Here is a 19,430-nt window from a genome sequence, read left to right on the forward strand (position 1 = left end):
AAACTGTGGTCAAGTTAGCTTTCTATAATGTTTCTTATCATGCCGCTCCTACTGTTTTTAAAAGATCTATGAGTAACCCAATTACATGGACTGTTACTAAATAAATAAATTGGCCCTATTAGTGTCAGATTCCCCACTATCCTGACTTCTTGTCTTCATAGCCTTTACCATTATTTCAGTCCATCTTACATATGTGTTTTCTCACTCATTACCCCTTCAACGGGAATGGAGTTTTCATTCTATCAGGGTTTTTATCTATCTGTCCCTAAAACAGTGGCTGACACATGTTAGATCAAACAATATTGACTGAATGAAGGACTCCATGAATCAAATTCTGTCAGCCACAGTTAATTCTGTTTTTCATAAATGAACTTTATTGACTTTTATGATTACAAATGTAATACATGCTTACTGCAGAGAATCTGGAAAGTACAGAGAAGTAGAAAGAGGAAAGTAAGAACACCCACAATCCTACCAACCTGAAGGCAAATACTGTGCATAGTAAGTTCTAACTATCTATGCCTGTTTAAAGACAAGACCTTTATCAAGAGTGCTGGCCACGAAGCACAATAGCCAAGGGGAGCAGGGGCACTTAATTACTGAGGGGGCCACCAAGAGTCAGAGCTAGCAATTTGACACTGAGAAACAAAACAAGGGCCATAAACAAAAGATCAAGAAGTCATAAGTTGACAACACAAGAACAAATTGGGGGTTATGATAAGAATGTAGTGAGATGGTGCTTGTCAATTAGCCAGTACCTGTGACATAATACATAATCAGTAAATGTCAGCCATTACTATGATTACTATTGTGGGTCAAAATGAATGGTTCAAGATGGAGACTATTAACAGGGCAAGGGCTCTGGAGACCCATTTTGGGTGCTATGAGTTGGGGCATATGAAAAGGGTGGTTTAGGAGTGGGCATCACTCTCCTTATAGGTTCCCCTGCCAGGTGAAATGGGACCAGGGCTTCCTCACGTTTGCCTGATGACATGTGGCAAGACACTCTAAGGTGTTTTTGAGGTAGGATATGGTTTCTCCTGCCTAGACTTCTCCCTGGACCAGGAACTAGGGCTGGCCTCAATGGCAATAGGAGTTCAGAACCTCACACACCAAACACTCTTGAAGTCCACACTTCTGATTGTCAGGGCAAGTCATAGGCATGTGGAGTAAAAGAGAAGGACAAGTCAAACAACTGGGAGTTGGGGGGTGGATGGGATGTGCCTGGAGGGGGAGTCTGAAGGGGGGAAGGCCACAAGATTTATGATGTAATTGAATGGAATGGGTCCAGGAACCAGTCCTCAAGTTAGCAGCGGAGTCAGACATCACAGGAGAAGATTCCAGAAAGCATTACTTGTTGGTGGGGGCCTTGTTATGCCCTGTGCTCTGTCGAAGGTGGTCATGCAGACCCTCTTGAGGGTCTCCATGCTCTTTCAGGTAGTAACAGCGTTTGGGAACATGCTGGTGCTGAGAGTGAGAAAACAAACAAACAAACAAACAAACAAAAACCAGCAGAGGTAAGAGCCACACTTACTATGATAAGGGAGTTCTGCGTGGTTACTGTCAGTAACTTAGCAGTTCAAGAAACTTGGCTTGACCATATACCATGTTAGCGCATAATCTGTGACCGAGGACTAGGCTAGCCAATTTCCCTAGTGATCTGGGTACACAACACATGTGCCTGTAGGTAAGACTCAGCCCCCCCAAAGATGATCCAAAGATGATCCCTCCCTTAGGATAATTGGTGAGTTGGGCCCCAACTGGTTCCCTCACAATCAGAAGACATAGACCTTTAGCCACTCCAGGCTCCCACGAACAGGAGCTGGGGAGTTGCTTCAAAGTGGTTAATACACCCCCAAATAACTGCCTAGCCAGGCCACTGATGAAACTCCAGCTTGGGGGTTATGGGCTAGAAGCTCAACGTCTTCCCCTCATCTCTTCCTTATTCTATTCAAAGGAGCATTCCCCATCACTCCCCACCACTCCCCTTGAGTGTATTTCCCCATCATTACCTCCTCGGTCTGCTGATAAGAGTTCAGTTCATTCTCCATTGCCTCCTCATTATTCCGTTTACAGGCTGACAGCAGAACCTGGCTGGAGCTGCCCGGGGAATCCTTCTCTTCAGCCAGCTGGCACTCAGTGTAGAGAGACCTGTCTATCAGCTCCTTTAGGCTGCCGGCCACCTTCAGGAAGATCCGGCCCATTTTGGTGGTAACAGCTTCTGAGAGTCCTTCCAGAAACCTGGTCCGTAGAATGGCATCAGACCAAGACAAATGTCGGGCCAGCAGCAGGAAGTCAGTGGCGTACTGCCGGACGGACTTCTGGCCCTGCTTGGGGTGGCAAAGAACAGCACTGAGGATGTCTATCTCGGAGAGGGAGTCATATAAGCCCTGTGATCTGTTCAGGAAGGATTTGTTTTCATTGGAGAGGGGGTTTCCTACCTCCATCTGCAAGATGGACCACCTCTCCGCTGCCCCCAGATGCAGAGACACCAGAAATGCCATTTTCTCGGAGTCGTTCAAAAAGCCCTTCATTTGCTTCTCCTCATTGACCTCCATCTCCTCCTCCACCGAGCAGGCACCCCGGGCTGCTTCCTGTTCTTCTAAGAGGTAACAGAGTGCTGGGGTCAGCATGCCAAAGGATGGGACTTCCTCTGGTGGTGGCTTCATTGTTTCAGCGGTTGGGGCAGTTGTGCGTGGTGTGGACTTTGATCCAGACGCTGTGATGGTGACATGAGAAGCAGATGTTTCTCCAGAGTCTGTGGCTTTGATTTCCAGGATGGACATCGTTCCAGAGGCAGCGGCTGCCATCTGTGGTGTGGACATGGCTCCTGGGACCGGGCTCCTCATCTGTGGCACGGACATCCCCCCAGGGGCTGTGGCTCTCACAAGTGGCATGGACATCATTCCAGAAGCTGAGGCTGTCATTGGTGGTGCAGGCATCCTTCCGGAAGTTGTGTGTGTTGTTTGTGGCAAGGACATGGATCCGGAATTTGTGACTCTTGTTTGCAGTGCGAACACTGCCCCAGAGGCCATGCTTTTCATTAGTGGCACAGACATGTCTCCAGAAGCCACGGCTGACATCAATGGCATGGGCATCGTTCCAGGGGCTGTGGCTCTCATTAATGGCTTAGACATCTCTCCAGAGGCCATGGCTCTCATTTGCACAGGGGACATATTTCCAGAGGCTGGACCGCTCCATATCTCTGCACACACAGCTTCAGAGGCTGAAGGTCTCCTTAGTGGTGTGGTCATGATTCCAGAGACAGAGGCTCTTACTAGTGGTGGGGACATTACTCCAGAGGTTGGAGCTCGCATTGATAGCATGCACATCTCTCCAGAAGCTGCAGGCATCATCTGTGGCATGGATGTTGCTCCAGAGGCTGGGGTCCTCATTAGTGGCAGGGCTACCCCTCCTGAGGCTGTAGTTGTCATTTGAGGCATGGGCATCACTTCAGAGGCTGTGGATCTCATTAGCGGTGTGGACACTGCTCTGGGGACTGCAGCCCTCATTTGTGGCATGGGCATCATTCCAGGGGCTGGAGCCATCATTGGTGGAGTAGACATTGCTCCATAAGCTGGGACTCTCCAAGATGTGGATCTCTCTCCAGACACCGGGGGTCTCATTAGTGGTGGGGACATCTCTCCAGAGGACAAAGCTCTTGTGAGCAGTGCAGACATCTCTCCAGGGTCTGGGGCTCTCATTAGTGGTATGGACATCATCCCAGAGGCTGGGACTCTCATTTTTGGTGTAGACATCATGTCAGAAACTGGTGTTTGCATCTGCAGTGAGGACATCCCTCCAGAGGTCATGGATCTCATGAACGACATGGACATCCCTCCAGAGTCGTGGGTGCTCATTGGCTGACTAGGCATCTTTCCAGAGGCTGTGGCTCTCATTAATGCTGTGGGTATTCCTCCAGGGCCTGGGGCTCCCATTAGAGGCATGGACATCGTTCCAGAAGCTGCAGCTGTCATCTGTGGTATGGACATGTCTCCAGAGGCTGGGGCTCGCATTAGTGGTGTGGACATCCCCACAGAGGCGATGTCTGTCATCTGCCGGACGGACAGAGCTCCAGAAGCTGTGTCTCTCATTAGCATGGTGGAGACCTCTCCAGAAGCTGTGGTTGTGATTTGCTGCATGAACATTGCTTCTGAGGCTTTGGCTGTCGTTAGTGGTTTGGACAACGTGCCTGAGGCCATAGCTCTCATTTGTGGCAAGGACATCACTCCTGAGGCTGTGTCTCTCATTAACAGTGTAGACATTGCTCTGGAGGCTTTGACTGTCATCCGTGGGGTGGACATGGCTCCAGAGGCTGAGGCTCTCATTTGTGGTACAGCTGTCACTCCTGAGGCTGAGGCTCTCTTCTGTGACATAGACATGGTTCCAGAGACAGGGGCTCTCATTTGCAGTGTGGACATTGCTCCAGAGGCTGGGGTTGATAGTTGCGGGGTGGACATCGTCTCAGACGCTTGGGTTGTGATTGGGTGTGTGGACACTGCCCCAGAGGCTGGGACTCTCCTTAGGGGCGTGGACATCATCACAGAGGCCGGGGATCTCATTTGCGGTGTGGACATTGCCCCACTGGTTGTCGCTTTCATAAAGCCTGTAGACACTGCTCCAGAAGTTCTGGCCATTGTGAACTGTGTAGACATGACTCTAGAGGCCATGGTTGACATTTGCTCAGTGGACATGGCTCCAGAGGTTGTGATCATCATTGGTGGGGTGGACAATGCTGCAGAGTCTGGGACTGTCTTTAGAAATGTTGGCACATTGCCAGAGGCTAGAGCTCTCGTGCATGATATGGACATTGGTCCAGAGTCTGAGACTTTCACTGGTGCTGTGGACATCCCCCCAGAGGCTGCTGCTGTCATTGGTGAAGTAGACATGATTTGAGATTCTAGATTTGGTGTTAGCTGTGGAGGCATCACTACAGAGTCTTGGGCTGACATCAGTTGGGTGGGCATCACTCCAGAGGTTAGGGCTGTAATTAGCAGTGGGGACACTGTTTCAGTGTCTGGAGCTGCCTTTGGCACTGTGGATGCCTCCCCAGCATCTGGGACTGACAGGAGTGGTGTAGACATGGCTCCAGAACCTGGAGCTGACATTAGCGGTGAAGATATTCCTTCGGAATCTGGGCCTGACATTAGCTGAGTGGACATCTCCCCAGAGTCTTGGGTGCTTGCTTGCTGGACTGATGTTTCTGAAGCTAGGGCTGACATTATCAGTGAGGATATGGCTTCCGAGTCGGTGCCTGACATTAGCAGTGAAGATATCTCTCCAGAGGCCAAAGCAGTCATTAGGACTTTGGACATTGCTTCAGTGTCTTCATCCGTAATTTGCAGTGGTGACATGGCTTCAGAGCCTGGAGCTGGCATTGGCTGTGTGGACATCACTCCAGGGTTTATGTCTGAAATTTGGAGTGAAGATACCTCTCCAGGATCTGGGGCCAGCATCAATGGTGCGGACATCGCTTCAGAGGATGGAGTGCTCATCATAGGTGTGGACATCGCTCCAGAGGATGAAGCTGGCATTGCCAATGGTGAGATCTCTGCAGGATGTGCTGCTGCCATTAGTGCTGCGGACATTGTTCCAAAGTCGGGAATTGTCATCAGCCCTGGGGACATTAATCCATAGTCTGAAGTGGACAGCAATGGGGACAACGTTCCAGAATCTGAGGCTGGCATTAGCAAAGGGGACAGTGCTTCTGCATCTGGAGCTGGCATTAGCAATGGGGACAGTGCCCCAGAGTCTGAGGCTGGCATCAGTGGTGGGGACAGTGCTCCAGAGTTTGGTGCTCCCATTAGAGGGGTAGACATGGCATCAAAGGCTGGGGAAGTCATCAACTGTGCAGACATCCCTCCAGGGTCTGACGCTGATGTTGAGATTATAGGCTGTACATGGGAATGCAGGATTTGGACCTCCGCTTGAGTCTCTAGTACTGGTCCAGAGAAGGCTGTCCCCCTGTTTTGGGGGTCAACATTTTCTTCCCTCAGCATATTGTTGAATCGGAGTGAATGTAAAGGTATTGACATATCTGCCATGGCCACAAGATAATGTGGAGAGAGTCCCTAAAGTGATGGTATCAGGAAGTCTTGCTGAAGCCCAAATGGCAAGAAAATCTGTAAATGGGAAACAAGTTTAGTAGTCAAAAGCCAGTATTGAAAAGATTGAGGAAAAGACCAAAGATTTGTGACAGAGACCTTTTACACCTGTTGCCAGCTACGTGGCACCAGAAATGGGCCCATCAGGCTAAAGAAGCTGTGCAGCAAGAATGAACTTAAAGCTGGAGCAAAGATCCCTTCCACCCCATCGTTTTCAAACCAACCCACTTGGTCACACAGCACAGCTCAGCACAGCACAGCACAGCACAACCTCTCCATTTATAGATGCTATGAACCTCTGCTAGCTCAGCCTACAGGAGCCTGGGCCGGCCTGGATCAAATGAAGCAGCAGCGCCACCTTGTGGGAAACTGTGAGAAGTACGGCTTCCTGTCCCACCAGAGCACTCACAAGGCAGCCAAAGGACTGGCGGACCTGCAGGAGAAAGCCCTTTGTTCCAGGCTGATCATTAGTTCCTAGGGCTCATTGAGACCTGCCCGGGGTTGAGTCTCCATTCTGCTACTCTGATGGCCCTGAAGGTTTCTCTCAGGAAAAGCAAGGCACTTATCTGAGCCACAAACCGAAGACCCTATTTATGATCACAGCATTCCATGAACTGAAAATCCTGTGTATCCTTTTCATTACTGACAAACACCACAGCCACTACTATTACCATGTGTTGCTCACTTAGTGTGTTCCAGGCACTGTACTTAGGCAACTGCATACAAATTCAAACTGTAAGGTGTGGGGATTTGCAAGCAATATCCCATTTGAATCTGATACCCTGTGTGATGGTATTATTCCCATTTTACCAGCTTTCTCAGATTAGTCAAGGTTGGGGCTAAAATAGGATCACTGTGATAGTAAAAATTGTATGATTTTACTATCACGTCCTCCTCGGGGTTGTCTAACCTTTGGCATCCCTAACACTTCATTAAGTTACTGTTCCGACATCTCTTGAATAGTCTATAGCTTGTACAGATTTCAAGTTTCTCTGATGACGCTTGGGTGGGCAGTCCTAGAGTTTCACCCCCACCTGCCCACCCCCATAAGTGGCCCCAGAAGGGGATTCTTGGCACATAGCTTGGAAAGGAACACACATATCACACAATGTCAATGCATTCCCACAGCCTGCCCATGCCAAAAATGGAACACTTGACAATGTCACAAAAGTCATCAATTTCGTGGCATTATGCCTCCATAATAATAATGAGATTACTAACAACAGAAAGACCAACAGTGAACATTTCTTGAGCATGCATTGACTGACAAGCACTCCACTAGGCACTTATATGCACCATCTCAATTGGTCCGTACAACAAAGCTAAGAGATTTGGGTACTCCATCTTCATCTTACAAACAAGTTATCTAAGGCCCAGAGAAGCTTAATAATTTGCCTGCAGTCACACAGATCACCAGGTACATTCCATGCCAGAGCCCCCCTACTATGCCATAATGTGCTCTCACTGTACTGTAATGATCCACCGTGTCTGCCTTCTCTCCCTCTTAGTCACATCATCAACAGCCCTCCCACCCATCTCTAGCCTGGACAGCCCTGAAACGGGGCACAGTAAGAGAAATACTAGCCTCCTGCTGGCACCTTGATTACTCCAATAATCGGTGCAATGGGAAAGATGAGTCAAAAGACCATTCATAGATGTCCACTTCTCATCTTCAGAAAAATCCCTGAACATGCTACAGTTTCCCACCAGGCAAAACCCAGGAAGATCTTACCTTGCCAGTTAGGGAGAAGAGAGTATGTCCTTTGCGCCCCTGGCTCTTTCAGGCTGGCCAGTTTACTTATGCCCCATGCCCAGTTCATTAAAGTAAGACCCAGTACCAGCAGCTGTTCTCTGCAATCTCCCTTAGCTATCCCCTGCCACGCCCCCCTCCTGCCCGCCAGCCAGCCAGCCAGCCTGCCCGCCCACCCGCCCCACTGCTCCTGACTTGCTAGTGCTTGCTCTGTCTCTCTGGTCCCAGATTCCTGCCTCTATATAGGCTCTGACATTTGCCTCTGGCCACCTTTCATTTGACAGCCCTCCAGAAGCTCCACTTTAGCACTTGGCCTATGCAACTCCACCCCACTTCCCCTCACCCCCAATAGTTGCACCAGCCCACTCTGCCCACCTCTGGCTGTCCCAGGGAAAAGAGGAGATGCACACAATTAAAGAGATGAGACAGAAATGAGACACATCCTCTGCAGCTGAGCAGACCCAGGAGTCCTGGGAACCAGGCAATGTCACCAGTATAATGTGGAAGTGTGGGCAGAGGTTAGAGGTAAGGTGAACCACAGCCACGGCCAGAGGCCGAGTGCAAGCAACAGTCCGGAGAGTTCCAAGAGTTTCAGGTGCAGGGAGAGCAAGGTTTGAGAGGATGGACCGTGGTGCTATTAATAGACGCCTGCCATGGTAATAACAAAAAGCCAATTTGCCCCAGTGTCAGATACACGGTGGGGAATCTGTCAACCAGTGTCCCTGCCACAGGGCAAGAATATGACTGTGAAGCTCTAGGGTGCACAGACAGCCGGCAAAAAAGCACACCATTCTTGAGCATGCCAGGTGAGGGTTTGCTCACAGAAGCAGGGCTCCAGCCTGCTTTCTACATCTGGGGCACAAGGTCAGAGTAGAACTAGCAGAAAGGTTTACCAGAGCCCTCGAACTGTCCGAATCATGATTCTATTAACCATCCGACTAGGGGCCGAATTGGTCCTTGAGCCCTGAGCAAGGCAAAGCCTTCAGGGGGGGAAGTTTAAGTAGCCTGGGTATATAGGGAATCAGAGTCTGAGGGTTTGAGGGGGGCATTCAGGTCATTTATAAACCCTTCCACGCTCATAATTAGCAACTAACAATACTCGACCACTCAGGCTAAGCACTATATTTGGGTTATATCCTTTGGGACCCAAGACAACACTTACAACATAGGCACCGATGCCATTTTCATTTTGTAAATGGATAAACAGGCTTAGAGAAGTTGCAACCAAGTCCCAGAACTAGCAAATGGCAAAGCTCAGATTTGGGCCCGGGTCAACGTGATCCCCAAATCATTTTCTCTCTTTGGAATCAGACAAGTGGCTGGAAATGCCACAAGTGCTAGACTCCCTGCCATCTTCCTCTTTCCACCCCCCACCAGTGGCTGACTCACTGATGGAAATCATGATAGTAATATTAATAATAATAACACCAACTGACTTTGATTGAGCTCTTCCCATAGACCAAGAACGGCACTGAGGGCTTTACATTCTCTCATTTGATCCTGACAGCCTCCCTGTGAGCTAGGTTTTATTAGTTCCCACTCTACAGATAAGAAAACTGAGCTCCAGTGAGGTGAACTGCCATGACCAAAAGCACACAGCTCCGTTTGACCCCAGAGCTCCCCACTCTCCCTTATACCAAGAGATACTCACGGGAAAACCAACAATAGCAATTGCTATTATTACTATTATACCTAATCAGGAAAGCTAGCATTTACTGTGCCAAGCACCTTACATACAGGATCTTGCTTTTTATGACAACCCTATGTGCCAGGTATGGTTATCACCTTCATTTCCAGATGAGGAATCAGACGCACAGAGAGGTTAATTCGCTTTCCCAAGTTCACACAACTAGAAAGCATGGTTGTTTATGATCAGAAAAATTTGGCAATGACCTCAAATGCCAGTGTTAGAACACAAGTCATGTAATGGTTAAACAAATCATGGTGGATTTGTAGCAGCCATTGAAAATGACAAGCTGATTTTTATAAAATAACTATGTGTATTTTTGCATAGAAAAACATACAATCTGGAAGGATATAGAATAAAGCAAAATGTTAACAGTGACCATACCTGAGCAGTGGGATTAAAAGGGATTTCTATCGTTTTCTTATCTGTATTTTCTATAATGTATAGACTATACAGATACAAACTATAATGGATCCATATTACTTGTATTTGAGGGGGAAAACGTTATTTTTCTTTTGCAAAAAGGTGTGTTACCCTGGGGTTCTATGTCTAGCCCTCTTTCCTGCTCTCCCTGCACGCTCTCTAGGGATCTCTAAGCAACCTTACTCTCCCAACACACTTAAGGCTTGTGCTCTTCAGCTCCTCGGTTAGTAGTGACCTCTGAAAAATGTATCCAGTGGCTTGCATTTATTTTGTATTTTGTTCTGCTCTGTTTTGTTGTGAAAAGCAATCTCTCATTTTTCTAACTTTTATTTATGCCTGATAATGACACAAATAATCTAGGAACATAGTCTCAGGATAAAAACTTGAAAATCTACATGTAAAAAAAAAAAAAGAAATTCTACATGTAAATAAAGCTAGTCCCGAGCCTACCCCACCCCCCATCCCCTCAAGTCCCATTCCTCCGTCTGTTCACAGTTGGGTGTGTCTCCTTCCAAACTTTTTCTAGCTGCAATGGCATTCAGAGTTCATATCATGCAATTGCTTGCAAAACCCAGTGTGTGCAAAGAGCTACAGTTGGAAAACCATTCTGGCACTGGTCACGCCAGGATTCCAAGGTCTGGTCGCTGGTGACCAGTCGTCATCAGCGTACTTCGAAGGAGGCTACTGAGAGAGACACAGTTCTCACTGCATGCTCAGTCCATTTGGGGCACAGACTATTAATGTCAGTGCCTCTACAAACACAGAAAGGGGAGGCCTTCTAAGGAAAGAAAAGCCCAGAAGTTGCTGCTTAGCATCTCTTAGGTCCCTCACGTCCTGCCCAGTCTGCATTGATCAATATGGCTAGGAGGTGTCATGATCCTGCCGCCTCACAAACGGTAATTGAGTTTGGGGGATTGCATGGCAAGCTGCTCGGGGAAATAAGAATAAACAAGAGACGGTTCAATATGTCAACAAATAGCTCTCCAGCTCTTGAAAATAAACCTTTCCCTAGATTCTCGACAATATCCTCTCCCCCAGCCCTAGCAAACAAGCATCTGGTTAAGTGAAAATAGACCACCTTGGGATAATGATAAAGAAAGACCTAAAAAAAAAAAAAAAAAAAAAAAAAAGAAAGACCTGCTCTATGTCAGGGTCCTCTGCCTTCCCTGATCAATTAGGGAGAGAGAAACTCTCCTCACCTATTTGCTCCCCAACAGCCCTGATGCTTCAAATGCCCACTCGGCTCTTTATAAATGAAGGGGAGGTGGAAATAGCCAGTATTTACTGAATGCTCACCCTGCCAGGCAGCACTTTACATACATCACATTATTTATTGCCCAATAAACCAATGAAGTGGGGTGGTTTTTTTTAAACCCCATTTTATAAATCAGTGAAAGAACTGAAGTAGAGAGAAAATAAAATCAAGCTACTTACCTTGGCTCTCACGGCTGAGAGAGTGAAGCTGCGCTTGTCACTTGGGTCTCTCTGACTCAGCTGGTGCTCTTAACTCACGGGAGAGTCACAACACTGTCTTCAAGTCTGTGAAGGGCTGTCATATGGAAGAGAGGGTAGGTGTGTTCCGGGGAGCTCCAAGGAGAAAGATTTGACTGTTAGTTGGGAATTACGCTTTCATTGGATGTGCTGCAAATTCCCCAAACAACATGTATATGCATGTCCAACTCTATAGGGATAAGAACATTATAAGAGGAGCAAACGGAACTGCCTCATGTTAGGTGCTGTCCTGAAGGATCTGTGGAATTGGAAAGAACAGGAGGGATACCGGAGGACTGGGAGTGGGCAGTGTCCCAATTTTCTTCAATAAGGAAACTACAGACCAGTATACTGTAAACTCCAGAGCTGTAAGCTTAATGTCAATCCTCGGAGAGATTCTGCTGCAGATTATGAAGCAGGTAATTTATAAGCACTTAGGACATAAGTGGTCAGAGGAGGTACCTCGAGGTACTGGCAAAACTGGACCAATTAGACCAGGTTCCCAGATTCACAGCTATTGCAAAGCAAAGAAATGGGGGACTTTGCTGGATTTTGATTTTTCCAAGGAAAGGCATTAAGAAACAAAACAAAACAACCCCAAATTATCATTTCATGAAAAAAAAAAGCAAGGGCTTTCTCTAAACATGAAAAGAGAAGGCAATCTTCTCAGAATAAAGGACAGTCGTTTAAATAAATAGATTTCACTTTACAGAACACGGACTACATAGTCCTCGGGCATTCTCATTGCACGGAGGGCTGCTGCAATTTTCCTGAAAGGTGGGCACTTGTCCAAGGACCTGCTTTAGGGAATCATTCAGAGCTAGAATATCAACATAGATAAGATCAGATACCTATAAGACAGGAAGGCTCTCTGGCCAGAAGACGGGAGAGTAGAGTTTGACCTTAGCCTAAGTGAAGACACTCACATTAGATAAAGAAAGCGTCCACAGGAATGAATGTGAGAAAAATAAAAGTGGCCAAGCTCAGACTCAAGCCATGCTGAGACAGGACTTAGCCAACACATCTGACCTATGCCACCCCTTGGACGACGTAGCCCTCATGTCTGATACGTGCCTGATGCCATTAAGTGTTTGGATCACAGACCTGTTTCCGGCTGAAGGCTCTCCAAGCAAAATTCAGACCATAACTCGTCTTCCCAGGCAGAGTTCCTAAAGGCAGATCAATTCAAAACTGGCTCAATACCATGGCCAGAGTAGGGCTCTTTCCACGGCAATCCAAGAAGTGGCTGCCAGTCTTGATCCTGTCCCGTACAACATTTTTATCAATGGCATCAATAAACGCGTGAACAGAATTCTTACACAATAATTGTAGGGCTGAGAATGGCCACATTCGGCCGAAGAAGTTAGGTTTACATTTTCAATCCCATGGTTTACAATCCATCTCTCTGTATTTGGTCATTTTTTCTCCTGTTCTTTGTTGCCCATGCCCCCAAGTTCCTGCAATTTGTGCTCCTCGTGGAAAATGCTTAGTGAACACATGTGGGCTGGGAGCTCTGTACCTTGCAGAGCAGATGGGGTCCTCCAGACAAACTGCTGGGCATTCATTTCAGCCCTGTCACTTGCCCTGAGATAACCAGTGTCGGGGTTCACCTCCCAGATCAGGAAAGAGGACAAGCTGATATCCTCTTGCAGAATCAGCCCCAGATCCAAGGGGTTTAAATTGGAGTCTGGCCCCATCTGTTGACATTGACCTTGTTCTTGAAGATGAGGTCAAGGCAGTACACAGTACCCCCCCAAACTTTCCCAAACTGAATTTCGATGAGTGTGATCAGGGAACCTCTGTGTCAGCCACCCCCTAAAAGGACTACTAAAATGCACATGCAGATTTGAGGAGGTTGGGCGGAGGTTGGATGCACCCCACTTTCCAAGAGTCAGACTCAGTAGGTCTGAGGTGGAGCCAAGGAAGCTGCATTTTGACCCAAGTGATTCTGAAACCCTAAAGCTTAAGAACCATTGCCTTAGGGGTACCTGGGTGGCTTAGTCAGTTAGGCATCTGCCTTTGGCTCAGGTCATGATCTTGGGGTCTGGGATCAAGCCCCACATTGGGCTCCCTGCTCAGCAAAGAGCCTGTTTCTCCCTCTCCTCCCTGTTCGTGCTCTCTCTCGCTATCTCTGTCTCTCTCTGTCTCTCCCTCTCTCTCTCTCAAATAAATATATAAAATCTTTAAAAAAATAAAGAACCACTGGCTTTGGGGGGGCAGTCATACAGCCTGATTTTTATATAAAACAAGCCTGGGCTTCAACCCTAGAACTTAATTACCTAGCCTCAGTTTCCTTGTCTACAAAACAGGGAGAGTAATAGTACCTACCTCAAAGGCTCTTGGAATGTTTTAAACAACAAAACATGTGACAGGTGTCTGGCACCTAGGTGAAGCTCAGTAATCTCCCCTGCTCCTGCTTATTCGTGGGACCTGCTTCTCTGCGTTCACCTTCTGCTCCAGGTGTCAACTGTTCCCTCTTTCTACAGCTCATATTCAAACTCCCCAAGTGCGAGACTCTCATTGGCCCAAATTTAGTCACAACTGTGCTTGTTGGGCCAAGTTCTCATCCTGGGGTCCCTCATAGGCTGCTTGCCAGCCTATAGAGTGACTGCTCTTGGATCAGATGCCCTCTCCTGGCTCAATCAGCTATTGCCAGGAGGAAGCTGGGTCACGTGGTACCAAACATAACCACCTATTCATAAGAAACTGCTATTTCCCCCAGCTAGGGTCTGTGGATGGAAACTCCTTAGAAGGGGCCCGTGGGTGTGGCAGGAATTCTGAGGCTTAGCCCATCCAGTACACCTAGGCTTCTCATTTATCCAGCCTGCCAAAGGAATGAAGCATTCAAGTTCACTGAATTCTGACTTTTCATCTCCATCAGGCCAGGAACACCAGTCTTCAAAAAAAAAAAAAAAAAAAAAAAAAAAAAAAAAACGAGACCACAGTCAAAGGGTTGGGGGAGGTGACAAGAACAACGAAAAGCTTAACCCTAAAATGAGACCGTACATTTCTAGAAGACGTCTTTGAGTTTTTAAAGCATTTTCATATCTATTTCCTCATTGCAGAGCTTGCAAACTGGCGGTCCCAGACTGGGTCTAGACTGCAGACAGATTTTCCTTGACCCATACAATGTTTCTGAGCATATTTTAAAAATTAGTTGCCAACCCTGAAAAGTCAGGGACTTCCTATAAAGAGCGGGATTTCTGGCTCCTCTGGGGAAAACAGAAAAACTCAGCTCCTCGTTCTGGCAGCAGTCAGCTGGAGCTAAATATGCTTCTCCTGTATGTGAGGCATTGGCTCACCAGTTTGCTTCAGTACCCACCCAGCCACCTCTACTTTTCCACAATGACTTATCTGGCCCCTATAGGCATCCAAAGCCTCAATTGAACCCCATGGACTAGATAGAGAAGGCGGTTAAGAGCACAGATTCTGAAGCTGAACTGTCTGGGTTAGAATCTCAACTCAATCTTGTACTGGCTTTGGGACCCTCGGCGAGTGATTTAATCTCTCTGGGCCTTGGGATTATGACAGTAATGTCCATATCATAGGGTTATGGGTCTCACTAATTGAGTTTAGGCATACAAACTACTTAAAACAATAATTGGCATGTGCCAAGCACTAAATATTTGTTCCTTTCTTTTAAAAAAAATTTATTTATTTGACAGAGAGAGAGAACATGAGCAAGAGAGGAGGGACAGAGGGAGAATGAGAAGCAGACTCCCTGCTGAGCAGAGAGCCCAAAGCGGGGCTCAATTCCAGGACCCCGAGATTATGAGCTCAGCCAAAGGCAGATGCTTAACCAACTGAGCCATCCAGGTGCCTTGTTTGTTTCTTTCATTCATCCACAGTTCCTTACCTGCCTTTCTAACAACTAAGAGATTCCAAAAACTGAAACTTTATGGCAAGTTTATTCAGTGGCAAAATTGGACTCGAATTAACAGGCTATTAATTTATCCCAGTTATAAATATTAATGTATTCAGGCATAGGAGACTGCCCCAGATCCCACTATGGGTGTTATATAACAGATATGTACCATAGTACTTTTCTAAAATCCAAAACTCCTGAACTCTAAAAGACACCTAACTGCAAGGACTGGAGACAAGGAATTATGCACCTATGTTATTATTAGTTTGCATACCCACTTGACAGATGGGAAAATGGAGCTACTGAGGGTTAAGCAACTAGCCCAAGTCCCACACCTTGGAAGTAGAAATGATACTGACCCTTAAGCATGAAGCCCACAGTGTCTAGTACGATGGTATGCTTCAGGCTTACTATACACACGTTGATGCAGGAAGCTAGTGGCTACTAACTAGGAGGGTCCCCCGAAGAACCAAAAAATGCCACCATCTACTGAGAGTGACAAGCCTGTCCCATAGTAGCATTCTTCTGACTCTTTGCATTAATCTTTACATACACTGTTGTGTTAGGGTTAGGATGGGGATTGTCATTATTTGCATTTTACAGAGGTGGAAGCTAGGGTCCAGAGAAGAGAAGTGACTGCCCCAAGTCACACAGCAGAAATCAGGCCGAGCTGGAATGAAAAACCCAACCTCTGTGCTTTATCTTCTTTGACCCGAGTCAGGTCCATGGAAGACATATGCTAAACTTCCTACATAACTGACCCACTTTCTCTGCAGATCACCCGAAAACTCTCAACATACCTGATGAAAGGAGAGCATCCTGAGATCACAGGAAATACTAAAATGAGATTGTATGTCTGGGTGGAGACCTCATCCTTCTCAGTATCATTGGCAAGGATGTACAGGTGCCGTCTGCTCAGAAGCCAGAGACGGGAGATTGCCCCAATGCCAACAAAGTCACATGGAGAGCCCCCACTATTTGCTCTTCTCTGTTGACTTTTAAGAAGCTGACATTGACTTACGCCAAAGCCAAAGGCTGAAGGTAATGAAAAAATCTGCTGGAAAGGGAATTCCACCAGTTTTGAAGCATTACCTTAAAGAGACCTTCACCCAGTATCAGTCCCCCTCGTTTGAAATGCAGAAAATAGAGCGCTGTTATTTTAGAGGGTCAGCACATCAGAGACCTGGGATGAAAGAAGCAGCCCTGGGACCTGCCACCAGTCCCCTGCCTCCGCACGGATGTGCAAGCTTTCTGACGCTGCCAATCAACTCAAGCAAGTTGGCAAAGGGAAGGCAGGCCATGCCCCAGGTGACCTTGTGCCTCTACTAAGCTCATAGCTGGAGTTCCTCCTCCCCTACCCCCCAACAAATCCACACTTTGATCACACACCCACAGAGACCCAGATGTTTGAATTCAGCAATTCTTTTTCAGGTTTCAGCAAGGCATTGGCAGCCTGAGCTATTTTGGGACAGTTTCTCTGCTGTGGATGCCACTTTTAGAATACGCCAGGAACATGCTAAGAACCTGGAGCGCTCGGTCCCGGACCCATTTTCCAGCTTGCTCGCTCTCCCTTTTTCTGTGGGCTGATCCGTTTGGGGGACAGATGCTCTTGCCAACCTAATCCCAGGAGCCTGACTACCTGGCCCGGCTACACAGGCTCCAAGAGGCACTGTGGCTGCCAGCACCCTCACGGTGAGGGGTCCCCGGCAGCCTGGAGAGACAGATGTCCTAGGGGGTGGTCTGAGTGTGCATGTGGAGTGAAAAGACACGGGCTGGAGGAGGAGAATGATAAGATTTTCCAAACATCTTATTCTTCCAATCACCACTTCCTAATCTGATGCAAGTGACTCGGCAGGCATTCAAGAGCCTGTGGTCTCCATTTTCCTGCCCTAAAATCCTCTGCTCCTGTAAGTACCGGGGCTCACTGCCGCTCACACTGTCTTTTGGGGAGGGGGGAAGGGGCAGGGCCCGAGGGAGGTCATCAAAATCTGATTCAGGTGTGGGCAGGCCCATGGCGTTGGAAGAATTCCTGACAATCCCCCCCCCCCCACCCTTCGGAACTGCTTCTTAGTTTACAGAATGCAAACGCCTCTTTACTCTTTCCCAAGCACCCCCCTCCAGGCATGTCAGAAACTTCGCCCATCCTTCAGGGTCTTCTGTTCATCAATGCTGTGCACACTTAATTTCTCATGTTAGACTTAATGGGAGAAGCACACCCCTGGCATTTTAATTTCCTCAATGCCACCACAACTACTATTGTGGGCACAGCCCCTGCTGGCTTCTCCATCTTTTATGCAGCAATTTGCTAAAATAGTGAAAGACGTGGTAAGAAGGAGGATATAAATGAGAATTTAGAAACTCTTCCATGGTTTTAAAAAAAGGAGGAGCAATGTGGTTCAGTGCAGTGAGAAAGGTTGCCACAATGAGGAGGCTTCATGCTCTGCAGTGAAAGGGTCCCTTTTGCTGCCTTCCTATTTTAATGGAAAGAGACCAAAATAGCCTACAGGCTCCCCAGGAAAGAAGCATTTCAGATGCTTTTATTTACCACTTTCCTGAGAGGCTGGACTGCCTCTGGCCAGCCTGTCATTCCTGAAGCCATAACAAATGGGGGGGGGGGGTATTCAGCCCTTCTGTTGGGGACTGCTCCCTGAATTGCTCTCAAAATGGCCCAGGATAACAGAGCCAGGCCCTATTGCTTACCACCCCCCTTTGACACCAAAACCAAATCATTCGTAGGCTACAGAATTTGTTTGGAGGCAAGGGTAAGGACTGTCTTTGGTAGGAAGTCATTTGGAAAATGCACTGTGAACCATCCCAAACTCAGTGTCCTTGTAGGCTTTTGTGATTACTTCCTCAGCCATGAAGAAGGACGGGACAAGGCCAGCAGGTCTTGCTCTGTTATCTCCACATGGCCCCATAGAAGAAACCCTGTCATTGGCATAAGATGATGAAAGGTGTAAGATGATCATTTTTTTTTGTAAGATGATCATTAGACCAAGGATGGCTACCTTCGATTTCTCAGGCCGTTAATATGGGTGCTGGAGGAATTAAAATGGGAAATTCACCTTGTGTCCGGTGGATACCGAATGAGTTCTCAGGCTCTACAAGGAAACTGGCCTCAGGAGGAATTTGGTTTTGCTTTGACTACTGCCTGTTTGTGTGGTCTTTAGTAACTCATGCAGTTTCTCAGCCCTCCTCCTTCCAAAGAGCTCTGAGAAAAAGATGCTTGAATCATGGAAATTAATGGTCTGGAAGACTTTTTTGTCGAAGCCTTGAGTGCTGGGTGGGGGGAGGGGGGTCGCTCTATGTGATGGATTCTGATTATAACCAAAATAATCCAGGTTCTGGCTTGGCAGCCACCTGCATTTTATATCAACCTTATGGCATTCCAGGAGTATTAAGAACGTTCCCTTGCCCTTCCAAATCTCTCCCCATCCACTCCCAAGGGCTCGAAAATTCTTAAGTACATAATTCTTTGACTTGGGGCTTTGGCATCAGTTAAAATGCCAACCTTTTGGGAGGGTCAATCTGTTAAGCTTTACCTGGATGCATCCCACCCTGACAGCAGCTTACTGAGGCAGAGACTCAGGACTAGGGTAATAAGACAAAGACCCACTTTGTAAAACAGAGGTACACGGAGTAGAAAGACTCCCACGTACTAGTGTGGGACAGAAGGTAGGACAGTTCCCCTGCTGGGGCACCCTTGGGCTCTCGAAACGGTTAAAAAAAACTCAGTGCAAAAAATCAAATTGTCACCCCTTAACCCTGGCACTTCTCCAGTCCAGGAGGGTGGGCCTAATTAAGGAAGGGGGAGCTACACCGGGAATTAGGCTTTGAGACTCTGCTCCCAGCCTTTCCTTCCTCTGGGGCCAGCATTGAACTTCTACTTCTGGGAATTCATGATAGATAACACTGACTTGCATTGTTCACCAAAAGCTGTAAGGCATTCCCCTATTCCCACATCCTTCCTAGGGCCTAGTGGACAGGGTTTTGGGGGAAGACTACCGGATTTTAAATCCTGGCTATACCACTCCCTAGCTGTGCGGCCTGGGAGCAAGTCATGTAACCTACCTGAGCCTCATCTGTAAAATGGGCACAATAATAGTAGGA

The 19,430-nt window shown here is 47.4% G+C and overlaps 2 protein-coding genes across 2 annotated transcripts in view; one reads left to right on the top strand and one right to left on the bottom strand.

The window, feature by feature from the left end:
• Positions 1-351: 351 nt before the first annotated feature.
• RTL9 (retrotransposon Gag like 9) lies at positions 352-11,550 on the bottom strand. Its single transcript, XM_072815908.1, has 3 exons — positions 11,399-11,550; positions 2,013-6,122; positions 352-1,467 (listed from the first exon to the last, which is right to left on the bottom strand). The coding sequence occupies exons 2-3, from the start codon at positions 6,042-6,044 to the stop codon at positions 1,351-1,353; spliced, it is 4,149 nt and encodes a 1,382-aa protein (XP_072672009.1). The 5' UTR covers positions 6,045-6,122; positions 11,399-11,550; the 3' UTR covers positions 352-1,350.
• Positions 11,551-16,859: 5,309 nt separating this feature from the next.
• The window catches only part of AMMECR1 (AMMECR nuclear protein 1), a 231,784-nt gene continuing 229,213 nt past the window's right edge, over positions 16,860-19,430 (top strand). The window contains exon 1 of the mRNA XM_072817532.1: positions 16,860-17,227. The gene's annotated coding sequence lies outside the window, so the exon portion shown is untranslated. The remainder of the gene's footprint in view (positions 17,228-19,430) is intronic.

Source organism: Canis lupus, chromosome X (genome assembly GCF_048164855.1).
Source record: "Canis lupus baileyi chromosome X, mCanLup2.hap1, whole genome shotgun sequence".
Classification (NCBI taxonomy): Eukaryota; Metazoa; Chordata; class Mammalia; order Carnivora; family Canidae; genus Canis; species Canis lupus.

What these genes read in the sequence shown, in the direction of transcription:
- RTL9 (XM_072815908.1), bottom strand. Translation starts at nt 6,044, where the DNA reads ATGGCAGATATGTCAATACCTTTACATTCACTCCGATTCAACAATATG. An exon ending in CTTATCAGCAGACCGAGGAG is followed by an intron (nt 1,468 to 2,012) that starts GTAATGATGGGG and finishes TCTCACTCTCAG; the next exon opens with CACCAGCATGTTCCCAAACG.